Below are 19,166 nucleotides of genomic sequence, written 5' to 3'. Positions count from 1 at the left end.
CAAAGAGTTCTAACATTTAACATAAACATCTCTCCTGTTTCTGAATGAAAATGTCAATGTGTGAGCTTTCAGGATGGAACATACTGTGTATTTACCGTGATCGAGTTTCTTACACAAAGCCCATAATCTTCATCGAAGTTTGTGCTGCCTTTTGGTCACCATAAATTGCTGCATTTTTCACCAGATGGGCAGTGATGTATGATTGTTGATTTAGAAGACTATTGCAAGTCACAACAGCTTCAAAATAATAGTCACTGGGAAGAACAGCAAATTTTTGAAAGCTACAGAGGTGATACTGTGGATGGTACCTGCAGTATTTAATAAGCAGTATTCTAGGTAAGTTTAAATGCCTTGCTCTGGAAAGAACTGTTTTAAATAATCCAAACAGAAACGAGCATGAAATACCACTAAGGAAGACTAAGTATGTCATAAAAATGTCAGAAATGGTGATGGGGCTTATATAATCATCAACTGCACACCTCCCATAAAAATGTTCTGCTATATTCCAATCTGGGAAAGTTTCTCCTTTTGCTGTCACCACTTCTGTCTGAAATATTATTTAAGATTGCACAATACTTCTGAAGACGAGCAAAACGGTTACTCTGCCTTTTTGAAATCAGCTTTTGAGTAGTCTCAGTGTTCCAGCTTCCCTCTATCTACACTGGCCAGAGATGATTCATGACCATCTGGAAACTGCACTTCTCCTTACTAAGTATCTTTTTAGTCTCTTCAGTTTGCTTTCATGTAGCAACTTTTATTAATAAATATCCTGACTTATGACTTCACAGTAATTGCTATATGAAATAATTTGCAGACATCAGAAGAGGGATGGAAAGGAGATAAGGAGTATCATGAAAAACAGCTCTGTGCCATTTTTCCCCAAGCACTCAACTTCTTGTACCTGACAAGCAGTTGTCCTTGTAACCTTACTTTTCAGTTAGGCTATAGAGTTTTCTTTTTCATGGTAGTTTCCATTTGTCATCACTGACTGAGGTGACAGATTTCTAATGAAAGGAATTTAGTTAGAAATAATTAACCCATACACACTCAGAATAGAAATTTCTGCCTCAGCATCATTTCCGATAGATTTTGTAGTAGTTTCTACTCTTCTATCTCCCTGTTATTTATGTAGTAGCATAATGGACAGGTGCCTTTTTCCTAGACATTAAATGAAAATGAAGGTAGGGTGGAAGTAGAGCATTGCTGCTATTCTTTATTTCTACTGTTGTTTCATTACCTTCTTACATCTCCTTTCTGCTTTTTTTTTTTTTTTTTTGTATTTTCTTTCCACAATTTTATTTTACTTTTTATTTTGCATTACAGTTTATATATAATCTTGCAAATGCTGTTTTTATATATAATTTTACAGCCCTTCCCTATTGCATCAGCTGCAAAAATGAACACTTCAGTAGTAAAGGTTACCAGGAAAAGAAATAGCTGGGTTTGGAATGATTATGCTCATGAAATGAACATGACAGTGGTGGTAGTGGGGAGAAATCAGATATTGGCCATCCCTCCAAAAGTGACGCTTGTGGAGGCACCTTTGGCTTGTATTTGGTCACTCTCCATTTGGTTATTTGCATGGTTAATCTTTATGATCATGAAGTGGGTTGGGAGCTTGTGAGTTGTTTTTTCACTTCTACTAGTTGGTTTTGTTCACTTATATTTTTAATGAATATACCACGTGGAATTGCCACGTATGAGACAGGCTGCACACAGCAATCAGACCGAGTATCTGGTGGCTTTGATTCAGACTGAGCAATTTGTGAAATCTGGCGTGGGGAAATTCAGAGAAGTGCCTTTTTCATATATGCACATAAAATAAATAAAACATAAAAGGCAGTAAATATACATAATTTATTAATACTCTTCTTCAAACCAAAACAAACACAACTAGAAAATTGGTTAAACCCCCAAAAACCCAAATGGTTTTGTATATCAGAAAAAATCCTCTTGTCGGTTTTGTGTAACGATAACTGCAGTTTTTGTCCTACATAGAAATTCTTTTCTATACAGCCTTTCACATTTTTTTAGTTAACAGCCTGTATTAAAGTTGCATAGCTAGAACTACATAAGATAGAATGCAGCAGATGATCAAAAAGTCTACGTCTTTCTCCTTGATGTTCAGTATTTCAATGCAGTTGCTGAATAGAACCAAGAAATGCTGCATTCGGCATTAAAGAACTGGTGAATGCATGAAAAACCATTACGGACTACAGACAAGAGTACAATATTAGAGAAAAAAATAAAAAATAAAACCTCGTATAATGGTACAAAATGTTAAACACTGGCTGGAAAACAGTAGTTGACTACTTAATACAGAGGAAGTCCTTAAATAACATCAAAATTGAAGTCTCTGTACTTGTTATGTCTTAAGTATACTCAAAAATTCTCCCTCCTTTTTTACAAGACACTCTTTCTTTTCTTTCATGTCTTGAACATTCATCTTCTTCTGCAGTATCACAGACCATTTGGTAAACATAACAACTGAACCTCCTGTTAGGCTTCTGTTCTATATGCAATACAATATCTCTGTCAAAGTAAACTTCATGACTGTAAGTCTGAAATGAGAAAAATAATTCTGATTGCAGTCTCAATTTCCACAGCTTGATAACAGTATCATTGTTTGATATATCATTTAGTATAGTGTAATTTAGTAATATTAATAGTATATATTATAACAGTATATATTATAATAGTATTAATTTAGTAATAGTATCATTTTCCTTCAGGGGGTGAGGAGGGAATATATATGTATATATACATAACATTTTTTATTTCCCTGATCAGACAGGAAATTTGTGTGGACGCACACAGTCTGCCCTTCTAGAAAAAAGGCAGAGTTTTAAAGATATTCTGTGTACCTATTTTTGGGAATCTAAGCACAATTTAAAGCATTTAAGTCGCCTATACAGGCGATTATAAGAGACACCAAAGGTGCTGAGTAAATTAGACTACCTAAATTAGGTACCTAAACTTGGGCTATATGAACTGCCCATTGCATCTTTCCAAACGTACACACAGCAAGGTCCATGCTTAATTCTATGCATGAATAGTTACAGTTCAGTTAAGGAGAATATTTACAAGGTGTAAAGTTAAGTTGATGTAACTAGCCAGACAGTGGGTATTCAAGTTGATAAATACTTCAGAAAGAACTAAAAAAAAAAAAAAAAAAGATGCAACTAGCCAAAAAACATTGATTTCAAATAATTAAGATTTTATGATAAATTAACTACTGTCTGATGGAATACTTAATTTTTTTGACTCATGATTATATTTAGTACAAGTCTCATTCATAACACCAGGCAACACAATTTATCTATCTACTTCAAATCTGAATGAAAAATTAATGCATTTAATGGTAGGTAAACAGGAAAGGGGAAATGTTAGTGTCAACAACCAAAAAAAAGGAATGCTCCTCACCACATCCCAGGATTCCAGTAATGGAATACTCTTAAGTAGAATCCCACGTTCATTACAGCGTAAATCAAGGTGAGCTCTTCCGTCAGCTCCTATTTCAGTAACTGCCACAGTGGATAACAAATCCAGTTCATCTTCATAGTCTACAATTTTGAATGTCTTAGGAAAAACAAAGCCTTAAGTTTACATATGAAACAATTTCACATTCCCTGAAGAATTGGAAAGTATTCTGGCATCTCTTTGCCAGCCTGATAGCCAACAAGCATCTTTCCTCACACAAGGTTTCTAACTTAGGTTGGTGGTATTCTTTAAGACAGGAAGAGAAGAAAGTGATGTTCTGAACAATGTACAAGTAGATGCATTTTAGATATCATAGGATAAATAGAAAAACAGATGGATAACACAGCTAATGGTTACAGGCACTGCACCTGTAACAGGAATGACTTCTCTCTTGCTAAACTTTAATCCATACCCACTACATCAGTTACCTCTTGTTCTGGGTCATCATCCAGCACGTTAAGACGCTTTTTCACCACTCGACCAGAAGATGTTACAGTAACAGAGCTGTTCACCTTTGGAGAAAAAGAATGGCCCTGTATTTAGAGCGTTATAGTTTCATCATATCTATTTGACAACATATCTAATTCATGTCGTCTGCTTTCTGACCTTGCTTTAGTCTCTGGAATTGTGTCACGCCTTCTGCTCCTGACCTTGCTTTAATCTCTGGACTCTTGTTCTATTTATTAGCAATACATAGCCTTATTGCTGCCATCTGTTCTTTATGAGGGCTTATGAACTTGGTGTCTTTAGGTGAGGTACAACTGATGTTAGTAATTAACAGCTTCTCATTCCTGTGGAGGTGGCAAAGTTTCTCCACTACCACTTTTTTTTTTTAGAACTGGAGTTACTGGAGCCAAGATGTTGGAATGAGGATGCAGTCACCACCAATTTGCTTCTTAATCTTAATTCCAGGAGACAGGCAAAGTAGTATCTTAAACTATCACAGCTGCTTCATTGCATTCATCATCACTAATGCAAAAAATATTCAAAATTGGCATTATCAGTATCTTAATGGAGGTCAAAAGTAAAAAGCAGATTACAGACAGGATTCAACAACTCTAATTTCTTAGCTTTTATTCCAACAGAAAGTTGTTTCTCAGCTCCTAAATAATTGAAGGCAATCCATTAGATGACAAAACTTATCCTTTCTGAATTAAATAGAACTCCTGAGTATAGATTTTTAACACAAACTTTTCTCCTAAGAAAGCTTCAAAACTACTGGGGACTTTACAGTACTCATAAGTGATTAAAAAAAGCACCTTTGCTTTCTATAAACTATATACATTGAAGGAAAATGGCATAGCACAAAAAACTCTTCCTAATTGTGTTCTTTGAACTTTTTTGACATTTGTGTCAAATGAAAAAGAAAAGCCACAAAAGCACTCTAAAAGATTGCAGGAAACAATGGAGGTGATTTAGCAGCTCATTTCTGCCAGAGGTTCAGATCATCCCCTTGCCACTTGGTTCTACTATTCTCTACTGTTTCAGCTCCAGTTCAACTCACCAAGTAAGCAAAATGAGTACTCTTTTTTTTGTTTGTTTGTTTTTTCTTTTTTTTTCCCCCAGGGCTGTTATCTACAATGTTATTGCACTGAATTGGCTCACCAAGGGTTACCTGAATGCTAAACTTGTCACAAGTGTGCAGGTATACACAGCAGGGAAGAGTCAAACTTCTTGAAGGAATGTACTATCTCTGTTATCTTACAAAGACTTACCCATAATTTATGAGACTTGAAACATTTATAGCATTTGTATAATCAACTTAGCAGAGCACAAATGAAGGTGACACCTTCATTTGAAGGAAATCTGCCACCATCTTGTAAGTATGTTTTACGTCACTGATACAGTTATATTGCACACCTTAAAGACTGCAGAGAACTTAAAAAACAGCTTGAGGATTCAGAAATCTATCCTGAAAATATAACTTCTTTTCAAAATTTCTTTCATATAGCTTTAAAAAGACCAATGAAAACAAGGAGTGTCAAAGAGCTTTGAGTTATACCCATTAAACACATTGCTTGCTCATATACATTCTCAGAACACCTCCTAATTGCTCAAAATTATGCACTGTCATCTCAAATGTTAGAAATTCCTGTTAAAACTCACACAGTTTTCTCTGTTGGCCTTGATTATGAAGTCTTCTGCAATTTCTACTTGGTCTGTATTATTTTCATCTTCTTTAAGTTTCAAGACTCTACCAAAGAGACAAAAATCACAAAATGAGTGTATACTCATTTCCATTTACTACATTCATGTCCATTTACTACAGTACTTGTATATTTTTAATCGAAAAGATCAGCTGTATTAAAACCATCAGAAATAACTGAAATTGAAATAAATTATTTTTATAATTTATGTGTATCACTGAAATTTTAGCGCTGTCGTCCTGAATTTTTTTAATATCGAATTCCACTATTGCCTGCGAATACACACACTCATCATCTAGAAATCTGCAGATGTTTCTTCCATAGCTCCTGATTCTGACAAATTTATAATTTTTCCAGTTTCTAGGAACTGATGGCAGTGTTTTGGCCCACAAATCATCAAACTACTGAATTTATTCAGTTATGCAACTTTCTGCCTAGTGAAACCAAGACTTGAGGAAAAAAAAAAAGTCATACTTTATCAAATTTGGTCCCACATGGATTATTCTGCCCGACATATCTGGATGGAAATATATCCAATCAGGTTCCAGTGAACAGCATTTCATATCTTGTATGCCATTTTTTGCCTGAAGAAGGAAGGGAAAGTTTAGAATATTAATATACTTAAAGTCTGACAGAAGACCTCTGAAGGTTTATAAATATTATTCGGGTAAATATGACCAGAAAAGAAGGCAGAAGAACAAAGCAACAAATAAATAAATGAGTAGAGACTCCAACAATTCTAATTTTCAAGGATACTCCATGGAACTGTTTCAACGTTTCTTTCAATCTGCAATAAACACTCACTTTGTACCATGACTGTGTGCCTCTTGACATGACATGTGCAGCCTCTTCTAAAACTATGCAAAATGAAATGAAACCTACATTCTGCAAATCCTGGAACAATTCTAGTAATCCGAGAAGACATGAGAAATGTAGTAGCACAAACTTCATCTTGTGCTTCAAGCCTCAGGCTCAGCCCTTCTTATGCACAAATATTTATGGAGCGTGTAAGCCTACAGTAACTTGTGATTTCAGATGCAAATGATGCGAATTGATCAAAATCTTCAAGTTTTGGAAGGTACTTTCTGCTGTTAAATTTAGCTGACTAATCATTCAAATTTTCAAATGCATGAACCCATGTTCATGCCACCCAGAAAAAACTAGATGGGAAAGGTTTGCACAAGTCCCTTTGAATCTAAATTGATCTTCAGCCAGGATTATGAAAGATGTTCTGAAGCTAAAAGAGTCAGGAGGAGGATCACCGATTTGGTCAGGCTAATAAAAGAGATAAGTACGTTCACATATGAGAAGTTTTTTAGTAAAGAATCCTCAAGTAAGAGGCCAGAAACTCTTTACATAAATATCTTCATGTCAAATGCAGATCCAAAATAAAATTTGAGACAGTCATCACACATAAAAGAATATATGATGGATAGTACATAAAAGAAAAAAAAATAGGGATGCTGGATTAAGCTGAGTAATAACATCTTTCTAGAGAGAGAAAATGTACAAATCAGGGATAGACCACAGACATTAAGGAAGCTTGTTCTGCAATTTCTTAAAATGCCAACTGGTAGACTGCCCAATTGGAAGCGCATTAAGATGATTTCACACAAGGAATTAGGTATGAGATTCTGCTCGACTCTTTAACTTCTGAATACAATGCTATGTAGCACTGGCAGTGCTATGATTATGTTGCAATGAAGGAAATATCAGAAGCAATAGTAATTCAGAAGAAAATATGACTTCACTGGATGGTAAATAGAATGCTGTAGGGCAATCCCTGTGAAGGCACCACACTGGAAAATGAATACTTTGTTACCTCCAGCAATGCTCAGAAGGAGAGATGAGGACAAACACGACACACATTTATTTCAGAGAAGCTACTATCTCAATATATTACCAAAGCATTGTCTTTCAGAGAACAAATATAGAAGACTCCTCTATGCTTTTTCTTGTTAGGTGTGATGATATAATGCCAAGGAAAACCTCCAATTTGAAATGCATTCTCCAGAGAAGATGCTTCAAATAGCAAAGGTGGAGTATCTGCAAACATGGGGTAATGTTAAGACCATTAGTAGAAGAACAATCATAATTCTGTTGATCCTTACAAGTCTAAATTACAATAAAGCTGTTAACTCTTCAGAACTTTTGAAGACAAGTGGAAATATACTGGCTGTTATAATTCTTCTAGCACCAGCGACACTTTCTCACCTAGCATCCAGGCACATATACGTATCTGCAATTCCCTGTGGAAGGTTACTGAGTTCTCACATCTTCATGCTGAACTACTTTCCTGATATCTTTGACTTACTTCATTCCAAATGAGCTGGATATGCGAAAACTTAGCAAATAGTTAAAATTAGTCCAGCCCATCTGAATGAGAGTGGACATAAACATGAACAGATCAAACAGCAGTCAAATCGCATATCAAAAAGATCACTATTCTCTTGAGAACAATAGTACTAAATAGCTAAGCATCCTTTTCTGTAATACAGCAAAATAATGCGGACCACAATGAATTCAATCTGTAGCAGAGTTCTTAGAAAAAACAAAACAAAACAAAACAAAAACAAATCAAATAATTCTTCTAATTAATGTCAAAACGAGTCTAGTTCTGTCTTGATTTCAGTTGGGATAAATAAGACAGATTCATTCATACAAATATTCTGTGTACTAAATGGGAAAAATGTCTTGGAAGGAAATGGCCTCTACAAAACTTTATAAATAAAAGCAACTTCTACAGCTGTTTGACTCCCATCAGGTTTAAAATGAAAGAAGAGTTCTTTCTTCTCTTTTTTGTACAGATAAATGCTTATTAAAAAAACAAAGAAGGAAGAAAAAGAAAAAGAAAAAGAAGAAGAAAAGGAAAAAGAAGAAGAAAAAGAAAAAGAAGAAGAAAAAGAAGGACAAAACATGGAGGAAATCTGCAGAGGGAATTTAAGCAGACAGAATGTAAATACTCAAGCCGAATTACTGTGAGGAGGGCAAGGTTCTTATCTGGACTTTCTTTTTCCCCAGAGTCTGATCCAAATTTTGTCTTGTCCTTGCCCTGCTTAGTCTAGATAATTAACCAGACTATAGCTGATGGTGCCAAGATTTTGCATGATATCAGTAATTATGGTTATATAGTGCTTCCCACTTTTTCTTTCATATTTCTCAGAACGTAGCCCTTTATACAGAAAGGAATCACTTTGCTGTCCATGGAAATGAAGTTTTTCCTGAGCTAGAGAAAGGTTCTCTTCCTAGATGTCTTTTGCACTAGCACATAGGAAATGGGAGACTGTGTGCAACATGTAACAAAGTATACAGTTTATGAAAACTGAGGTAAGAAAGTATGGAGAATGTTGAGGATGGAGGCATAAGCAGAGGACCTGCAATTATTAACATCTGTCAGAAGATGAAAAATAGGTCAAGAAAACTTGTAACATTTCACTTTGTAGACTTTTTTATTTTAAATAATGAATATATATGATAAGGCCCACCAAAAATTCTACTGGATGGACTAAATGGTAGGTATAAATGTTTTTCCAGCAATACAACCATCTGAAGCAGTACAGGCTGCTGCTAAGGTATACTTTTCTTTTTTATGCTACTTTGCCAAAAAAATTATAAGGCTGCAGCCACCTCTGCAGTAGTGTAACTGCTGCTTCAACTCCCCATCACTGTTATGTGTCACTTGCTCTTGTTGCTCAACATTTTGTTTTCATTATTCCTGAGTCCTTCCCCTGGCAATGCAAGTTTTGAGTCTCTTAGTTAAGCCTCTTTGTTCATTTCCTTAGAACTCTCAAGTCTCATCTAAACATAAGCCACAAAGTTGTTCTTGGCAGCACTAACATGCATTTGTTCTAATTTGTTTTTTGTTAATTGAATTTACTGAATCCTACGATAATCAATCAAATTACAATTTTATATGCTGGTCCTTCAGAAGATGACATAATGAAGACCTATAGTTATCTTTTCTTTTCTTTCAACCGTGGCCAAAATTAAATTTCTTATCCGTCAATAGCTATAAAAGTTGTGGTAGGTACATAGTAATGCATGTGTTTATATCTCTTTATACCTCCTCTTGAGCACCTCATACACCATAAAAATAGCATCATATTTGAAGGAATTGCCATCCCTTCTGGCAATTTCTGTAGGGACAGTAGACTACATAAGTAGGAAAATTTTGAACAGTTAAATTACAGTAAATACAAGTTTAAACTCTGAAGTTGTTAAAATCTTACTCACTGAAGCATTACATTACACTGAAGGTTCGGTCAGCCATTTCACTCTTAGAAGAGAAACAGCTCCACAAAAAAAACCACAGGAATGCAAATAGCTGCAAACAGCAGCCATGGCAAATGTTCATCTAAGTTCAAAGCTTCCTGACCACAAATTTTTAAATATAATTCAAGATCAAAAACATTTCTCCCCCAGCACATGGGTTTTGAATATCATAAACAAAAACTATAGTGATTCATAAGACATGAGAACATATCAACTGTAGAATTCCTTTCTAAGCTCCCACAGTGTTTTCCAAAGGGCGTATAGCATTACATTCTGGTTTAGCAGAGAGGAAAATAAGGAGAAATAAGGAGACATCAAATACAGTAGCCTATCACTGTTTTGATAAAACACTGCATTATACTTGAAAGCTTTAACTATTAATTCTGCATTTTATCTTTGTGCACTTCCTCAAGTTTATGTGAATCAGTTTTTGTTTGTATGCTATTATCTAACATTGTTTATAAACATAAAGATGAAAAACATTTTATGGGAACAGCCTCCTATAAAGTATTTACTACATAATCCTTCAAAAATTAGAGGAAAAAAGCATGCCTTATTTGATTTTGGTGAAACTTACTCCCACCTCAATTGTCTCACTTGAACTTTTTAGAATTTCTGAAGAGAAAAAAAAGTTTCACAGCCTTTGGTCATTTATTGAGATTCTTATTATCAAATTCTAATGTTAGAGGTACCAGTAGAGATGAATGTCTGGCTTCAAAGAAATTAAAGGCATTACATAAAGCAGAACATTGATAAATTAGTGATTTGAGGCATGAGGATAGATTTTAAGGTATCATTTCTTCTTTCCTTGGGAATTAACCTTACTGAAACTGGCACATTTCCAATAATTAGAAACATGAAAATGCAATTTGGACAAGCTACATACTATCTCACTGAATTCTCTCTGCAGGTCAGATTAAATTTTCTCTCATCTTCTGCTTATGTGCTATATACAGTTTCTAAGTATCAATAGCAGCTGTTGAAGCTCTTTCTCTTCTCCTGAACAGTTCTCTCAAAAATAAGAAAGGTGTTTCCATTTTGTGCATTACTTGTGAGGTTTCTAAAACAGATTATGTGCTGTACTAATTTGCTAGATAAGTCACAGAATCATACAATGGCTCAAGCTATTTAATTTATTCTTGCAATTAAAAGTAAAGAAAAGCAGGAGTGTACTATAATGAACCCAGAAATAAAGCAACAGCACATTAGGACAGTAATTTTAATGTTCTTGGTGCTAAAAAGTCATAAATAAACCACATAGGAGAAAATAATACAAAGATCATAAATACCTGTTATGTTAATGTTACATGGAAGACCAAATGGATACTTTCCCACAACTCCCACTTCACCATTCCAACTGAATTCACATCCCAGATCAAATGGCTGCTCCATGAACTAAAATAACGCAGAACAATTCAGCTTTATTGATGCACATTTACTTGCTTTTTTGTTTCAGTGCTCCATTACTACTGCATTCTTTATCTTGTTAGATGCTGCTCAAAGCCTTAATTTGAATTAACATCCGATTTTTTTAATTGGAAAAAGGTAAACTTAAAAGGTTCACCTGTAGTTCAGGTTCAAATCAAACAAACTTCCATGCCCATCATTTTCTAACCATAACATTATTTTGTAACTACAGACTGTGCATAAAAAGCAGCATGCTCTGGTCTAGCATATGTTGAAATGCCTGTCCAGCCCTATTTCTCATGTTTTGCCACCTGTGACTGGCAGAGCTAGAATTTTCTGATAGTGCATCCATTCATAGCTTCAGGCTGTAAATAGACATAGGCAAGGATTCTATCCTTTTACACAATCCACATGTACCTATGCGATGTTAAAGTATATTAATGATTTGTTACCACAAAATAGCATGGACTATATGAAAAATTTCCCATTACCTGTTCAGAGATAGCCTGGAAGTTATAGAGCCTGACCAAACCCATGCTATACATGACAATCAGGATTCCATTAGAAATAGCAACGTCTGTTACATTGTTACCAAATACCTGTAAAAAGAAAAATATTCTATTAAAGAACAAATAATTGAGAGAATGAAAAACCCAAAATTAAGGATATAATCTCAGTAATTAGATTCCTTTTCCTATAACCAAAGTTTTAGTTTAAGAAGGTTTCTGTAGCTCATCTGTTCTGCCGAGTTTCTCTAATACTTTGCATTGCATTATCATCTGTGTCAGGTAAGTCATATTCTACAAGAACATTTATTCTCTAATTAATTCTGAGTATATCTTCATATCACATTATCCAGTTATTACAAGACATGAATAGACTGTATTGCCCAGCATCCCACAGGAAGTCAATAGGAAAGCTAACAGTTCAATATAAAAGTGCTGATTGCAGAACCTCTCCATCACCAGGGTAAAATACTAGACTAACCATGCCTCTGTGACTGTACAGCTGTACTAAAACTAAACTATCCAGCTGTCAAGAGTACAGATCCTCTCCAAATCTAAATTAGACACATACATGAAAAGCTGATTACCCCTTTAGAGATTACACAGTATTCATTTGTGCTACTCTTTAGAACATCTCCACTGGAAAAAACAAACAAACAAACAAACAAACAAACAAGGAACAAACTGATTCTTAATATTTAATGACAACATGTGAAGGTGGTAATTTTTTTATCCTGAGATGTTTGGAAGACCAGAGTTTTCTTTTTTTTTTTCTTAATTCAGAATAGCTGTAGGAAGAAACAAGTAAAACAGGCTTAAAATCAATTAAAGAAAAGAAACCCAAAGGCTGGAATACTCCTAATTCTTATCCATATCTTTCAGTTTGGTCCTGAAAGATAAATTCACCTCTGAGACCTTGCTTTCTTTTTTTTTTTTCTTCTTTTTTTCTGTTGAAATTCGTTTTGGTCCTAGTGTCTTCCAGCCCAAACTCTCTTTACCCTTGACACAAAGGATAAAAAGTTCCAGTCTGAACTCAGACTTTATTGTGGCACACCACCTCAGTACAACTGTTGCATTATATGCATTCTGTAGTATTCAAGAGTAACTAATCCTAACTGTAATTTAACAGTTACACCCTACTGATCCCTGTCAGGCTTAGCATTGCATTCACTAGTTATTTCCTTGGATTAACATACTCTCAAATTCCAAATTCAACCCTGACCTTATTCCTAGTAGTAACAGTTACTCTGATAAACAGTACAGGCCTAATTGAAGTTTTTTTGGTTTTGTTTTTTTCACATTTTGCTTGCTATGACCCTGATGAATCCAGCATGCCATCCATGAAAAGATGGAGAATACCCCTGATATGGGTAGAATTTGTGCTTTCCAGTCATAAATGCTAAGTTTAAACAGAACAGTGCCCCTACCTAAACTTTCACAGGTCCAAACGAAAAATGGTTAAACCTCCTCTTCCACTTCCCAGCCTTAGCCAAACCCAGCATGAGCTAAAACCCACTGGTAACTCTGGACCCCAAATGAGACTGTAGCTCACAGAACTTTGAAGACAGGTCCTGCATGTTCGTACTGTTCCTCTTGTAAGATTTATCTAGAACACCTATGACTTAAAATATCGTTTTAACCAGAACACCAGAATTTCCATCAGCTTGACGATCTAAGCGTTTGCTTATGTAGAAGGTCACAAACCAACCTCAGGAAGGTTGTTTCCTCTTGTCTGATAAAGACATGTTTATACTGTACCATTTGGTATCTATGATAATGCAAGTTGGAGTCATTTGTAACTGTGTATAGAATCAATAGACTATTACTAGAAGTGGGTGAGAAGCGTATCTACGTATGAAGAGGTGAAAAGAACACATCAACGAGTAACCCAGTAACAATTCATTAACATTGCCTCTTCTGGAAATAAGATTCTTCCCCCAGTTCTTCCGACTATCAGACACTAAAAGAACATCACTGTTCATTAAAAAAAGTTGTGTCCTGAAACATTAAGTATGACTTCTGAAATTGTGGGACAGTTGCCTAAATCATGTCTCTCATACAACTACAGTGCAGAATAAAATTACCTTTTTGTTTATTTCTAGCATTCCAATAAATGACAGAGGCAAGACTTGGAAGACAGCAAGATGGAACAGTACAGACTGTTGGATACCTGCCTGGGAAAGAAAAAGCAATGAACACACATTATACTTGAGGTATTTACTGGCATTCGAATGTCTTTATATTTTACCATAGTAGCAAAGTACAATGTCTCCCTATCTGTCCCTGTAAATTTGTGATTGGATCTTGTAAAAATTAAAGAACAGTTTTTCAACAAACTTACCTGCCGTGCTGCTGCAGGGAGTTTATTCTGAGCTGACTTCACAACCATTACTTCTTGAGGAGTATCCCAACTTAGGTACCTATTTGTAATAACAAAGACCTGTCTTAATCACTGTAAAATCATTTAATAATAAATACACTATTTCATGCAAAATTTAACCAATTGTAATTAGGCGGATCCCTGCGTCCAGGCAAACTGCTCAGTATCTGACTGGAGAAAGGCACCTGAACTGTTTGTTCTTTTCAATAATGCAAAAGCCACTGGACTAGATGCCAAGAACAGCTTATTCCTTATAGAGTTGTGTAAAAACTTCTGAAAGTATGAATATTCACTGTCTTATTTTTATTCCTTCCCTTCACAAATCACCGCTTTCTTATTCTTCAGTCTAAGGACGACTTCCAGGAACTCAAAAAACCATGCACCTTGCCAGAAGCAGTAACTGCTGTGCTTTTAAGAATGAAGTGGATAGGATACCCTATGGAGAAGAATGTTCGTAAGTTGAAAACTGCTTACTTTAACCTTGAAGCATATTTTTCTTATGTTTTATGAAGTTTGCTTTGCATTCTTAGAAGTTTGCTGCTGGTATGTTGTTATTGCACTATCAAAGGCTATAAAATCATCAGAGAAAAACTAACAGTAGTAGTCTCTTTGTTGGATTTTTTTGTGTGTGTGTGGTTACTTTTAAAGTACAAGTTACTTTTGTGGAACTTGATAACAAAATTGAGACAGTAATACTTAATTTGCTGAAGTGATTCTAAAGAAAACAGAGCAGGAAAAATACTCCAGGAAAACTGCTAGACAAACAAACCTATGTATGATTGTGTTCCTAAGGTTTTATGAGCTGTCTTTCCCTCTAAGACACCCAAAAACTATGCATCCTCTGATCTGCAGGGAGTGTTTTAAGGTAATCTATTTACATAATATTCAATCACCAGCAGCAATGAAAAATCTGGGAAATCATGGTAAAGTTTGATGAGGAACTTGGGACTTTGCTCTTTCCCCCCATTTTGTATTTGCAGCAAATTCCCTCCAATTAAAAAAAAAAATTTATAGTCCTTTGTAGAGGTTACCCTCCCAGAGGAATCATCAAATCAAGATTTTCTGAATGCACAAAAATTGGACAGCTTACTATACTGCAAGATAAACATGATTCCTCTTCTCCAGTTTAATACTAATGACTGTTAGCTATATAAACCCTAGCCAATGTTTAATACCTGAACTTGCAGCAGGAGCCCGCAAGGTATACTTTTTCCAGTATTTCCCCACAATCAGCAGAGAGACGTAGAAGCCAGTTCTGCACTGTTAAGACTATAAGGGAAGGTTTATAGTCTGATGCATTTGGTAGCATTTCCCCCTGTGTAACAAAAAGGTTATCATGAAGAAGTTTGTATCAGGATATTACATAACAACAAGACAGAAATAAATACACAGCGCTCAAAAACTAAAGATGGAAAGCTTCCTGATAATCACATCAGAATCTCTTAAGTTCACGTCTGTGCTTAATAATCAGCTGTTACACAATTAATTTGATTCCAAACTTTTTGCAATGTTCTGTGGACAGTGCACAAGTGAAAAAATCCTCAAGAAGGGGAAATACAAATAGTCTAAGGAGACTAAGCTCTTACAGCTTAGAACCAAGCTAAATCAGTCATATATGAGCACCCACAAAGACCTTTTCTTATGAAACAGACAAACTGTATTAGAACTATTAGTTGCTTCAGAAAAAATAACACAAAAATGTAACCCAAGAAGAAGAGAAAGAATGAGAAGTCTAACAGTGTGGCATCAAATATGGCAAGATTTTAAAGCTATGGAAAAGATTATCAGTCTGAAGTCAAATGGAAAATCCATTTGTCATAGCAATGAACAGTTTTGATTTTGAACTAAAAGACATTCAAATTGCATGATATTACTATACCATAGGCACTAAGAAGAACAACACAGAAATACTGATTGCATTTTTCATTTCTCTTTCCTTGTGTGTTCCAGACTACATCTCAGCAGGGTGCTCCCAAGTACAAAATATTATAGTTTAAAATTCCACCAGGTGAATCAGACATTTCAAACCAAACAAAATAACCCATGGATGAAGAAATACTTCTCCTTCTCTTTACAGTGCTCAATGAAAAATGGCTAATTGAATTGACTAACTTCTCTCAAATTTTACCTTTTTTGTGAGAAAACAGAACAAGCTTCAGTCTAAATACTGCAGCAAGACTATCTATGTATGAGTATCTATGAATGTAAGGGAAGAAAGGAGGAAAATTAATTAAAATAATTAACTAGAAAGGGGAGAATAGCTTGTGGACAGTTACTTCAATAGGCCTTTTTTATATATAAAATGTTAACATCTGGTTAAGAAAAAGAAAACTCCCATTTACTGCCCTTGATAATTCAAAAATAAACAGAACAGAATTTATGTTGTAAGGAATTAGAATTGAGTTGCATAAGCATAAAGGCACAATTTTTAAAATCTTCCACAGATGTTCATGAAAAAGCACTTAAATGCACTGTTGAAAAATTCAGAGTATACCCCTAAGCATACATTCTGTCAAAATAAGCATAAGATGCAAACCTTGGATGACTTTGCTCACAAAAAATGTTGACAAAAACAGTTAACAGGGAAAGAATGCTCTATTCTGAATCTGTTCCTCTGAAAGATATTAATTTGTTTTTGCAAAACAATGCTCTAGTAAAAAGTATTCTTACCAGTGGGCATTCCAATAATAAAGCATCTTCTATTTTTTCTGACTTAGAACACTTTGGCTTTTGATAAAGTATTCTTGGCTCTTGTGCAATGCTGGAGGAAAATGATTGCTAATCATTAGTCTACTTTATAAACTACTTTCTATCACAAGTAATTTCATACACTTATATAAATCCTACTCTTTTGGTAAGTCAGAGATCTACATGCCTTAATTTTCCTTTGTAAATGCTATCTGAAATTGCTCTCAAAGTAAGGCTTATAAGTAAATGTAGTATAAAGTAATGCTTAAAACCAAACCTTTGCTAAGTTTTTGTTAAAGCAAGCAGAACAAGATATACTTAATAGTACTGTTCTTACTTTAGTAATATCCATTAACAAGAAAACATATTCCAGAAACTAAGAATCATATTGAAACCTTCCTCTAAAGTATTTCCAGAGTTCCCTTTCCTAATACAAAGGGATGGCATAATGTACAGACATTTTTAAAAACCTGATACTAGCATAAAATCTTCATAGCGTGTGTAGTTTTCCCCTAATGGAGAAGTTGAGACAAAGATAAACCTTCAAACCTTCATATTGCACCGTCTCAATATTGTTTTGACCATGGCTTACACCAGTTCTCCTAGTCCCTACTCCTTTCCCACGTGGGACAGGTGAGGACTGATGTGAGCAGGACCCACCGGCCCTTACTCTGCCCTGTGCTGCTTCTGAGCTGTGCCTCTGCAATGTTCATGGAACAGGAAAGCATGTCAGAGAACTGATCTGCTCAAAAGTAAATTCCACTCAGCTCACAGGGACAGTTGAGAAGGGTAAGGTTTGCTATATGTTTCAAACAGTTGTGATGTTAGAACTGCAAGCCAGGTCAACTTTTAATTGTAAATGTATTACCTGCTGATACAGCATCGGTAGTTGTCTAAGTAAATTCTTCCTCTTTCATAAGCAATAGGAGATGCAGAGTGCGTTGTCCAAACGTTCTTGAATTTAGTACTTTCCTGAAACAGACAGAGGCTACAACTGTGATGGACTTGTGAAAAAAATTGCATTTGGAAAATCCTTGCTCCTGCAGCTTGATAACTGAGTTTAATGGAACCTTTCCTTTTGTACGACTGTGGCAGTTTTTTGGGTTTTTGGTTTTTTTTTTTAAACAAAACACTTTTTAAGAGAAGACTTCTCTTTTTTAAAAACTAAATTAAAGTAACTCTTTACTAGCTTATGCACAACATGTACAATTAACATTTTGTTCTTAATTGCCTCCATTAGAACTGTCAATTTTCATGCAAAAATATTAATCAAGGATAAAATCCCCTTCTGTGTGAATATGCACGTACCATTCCTTTATACATAAGTAATTGAATTTACTGAGCATCGCTTCCACTTTACTCTTGGTGACTGGTATGAAAGGTAGAAAGGCTGTCAGTACGGTTTTTTGCAACATCAGCTGGAAGTGGCTCATTCTCACATAGATGGTTAAAGGTGCCTACTGCAGACACCAGCAGCAATATCCCCCTAACACAGTGCTACAAAACATAAGCATTTGTATAGGCCAGAGGGATGCCCTCACACGCCCAAACATCTGGCTGCATTAGGGGCTGCTAAATTCAGACAGTACATTTACTGGAAATCAGCTGTAACACAGCTGCCCACTGTATGCCACGCCAGCTGTCAGTGCAGGGCTGTCAACTACTGCACAGCAGCTTTAATCATTCTTAAATGAAACACACTTAGTCTACAACTGGTGTAATTTCTCTATTTCTGTAACAGAAACGTCACTGACACGTTAAGGGTATGTTTGTTTACCTGCAGACCTCTGCTGATTTTGCTTTGAGAACTCCCCAAAACGTTACAGAATTAGTATTAGCCATCTTAAGGGATGGAAGAAGCAATATAAGATCTCCTAAGAGGCAATTTCTAACGTGAACACGAGATTTACAAGCGCTTCTGCTGTTTCTTCACCACGGTACTCCGTAGGTTTCTGAGTCTCACTAAATACAGGTACCCGTTTATAACTCTCTCGGCTGCACTTGTATTCCCTCCCCAGACTTGCTAGCGCGACCCAGCGACTTCCGAAACGCGCGTTCTGCTCGCGCCGCCCTTACCTGGCAGAGGATGGTTCTCAGAAGCCCCATGTTCTTCCGGAGGGCCACGCCGGCGTCCCGGGCGTAAAACCCGCGGGCCCTGCGGCCGAGCAGGCGGCACACGTTGGGCGCCCGCGGCGCGGCCCTCCCGGCGACGGCGGGGCACATCCTCGGCTCTCGGGCAGCGCGGGCCCTGCCGCTCGCCCGGAGCCCCGAGCCGCACGGAGAGGC

The 19,166-nt window shown here is 35.9% G+C and overlaps 1 protein-coding gene across 1 annotated transcript; it reads right to left on the bottom strand.

Moving 5' to 3' along the window:
- Positions 1-2,372: 2,372 nt before the first annotated feature.
- On the bottom strand, positions 2,373-19,103 carry DCAF17 (DDB1 and CUL4 associated factor 17; the record flags this gene model as incomplete). The annotated part of the gene is made up of 14 exons (XM_079539105.1): positions 2,373-2,561; positions 3,424-3,579; positions 3,897-3,992; positions 5,587-5,674; positions 6,102-6,211; positions 7,531-7,673; positions 11,189-11,294; positions 11,798-11,905; positions 13,897-13,986; positions 14,154-14,232; positions 15,368-15,507; positions 16,863-16,953; positions 17,749-17,852; positions 18,957-19,103. 14 exons carry the CDS (start codon positions 19,101-19,103, stop codon positions 2,373-2,375), a joined length of 1,647 nt encoding a protein of 548 aa, XP_079395231.1.
- Between the last annotated feature and the right edge of the window lie 63 nt (positions 19,104-19,166).

This window comes from Tetrao urogallus, assembly GCF_951394365.1.
Source record: "Tetrao urogallus genome assembly, chromosome: 8".
Classification (NCBI taxonomy): domain Eukaryota; kingdom Metazoa; phylum Chordata; class Aves; order Galliformes; family Phasianidae; genus Tetrao; species Tetrao urogallus.
This window is presented reverse-complemented; position numbering and strand designations above follow the sequence as displayed.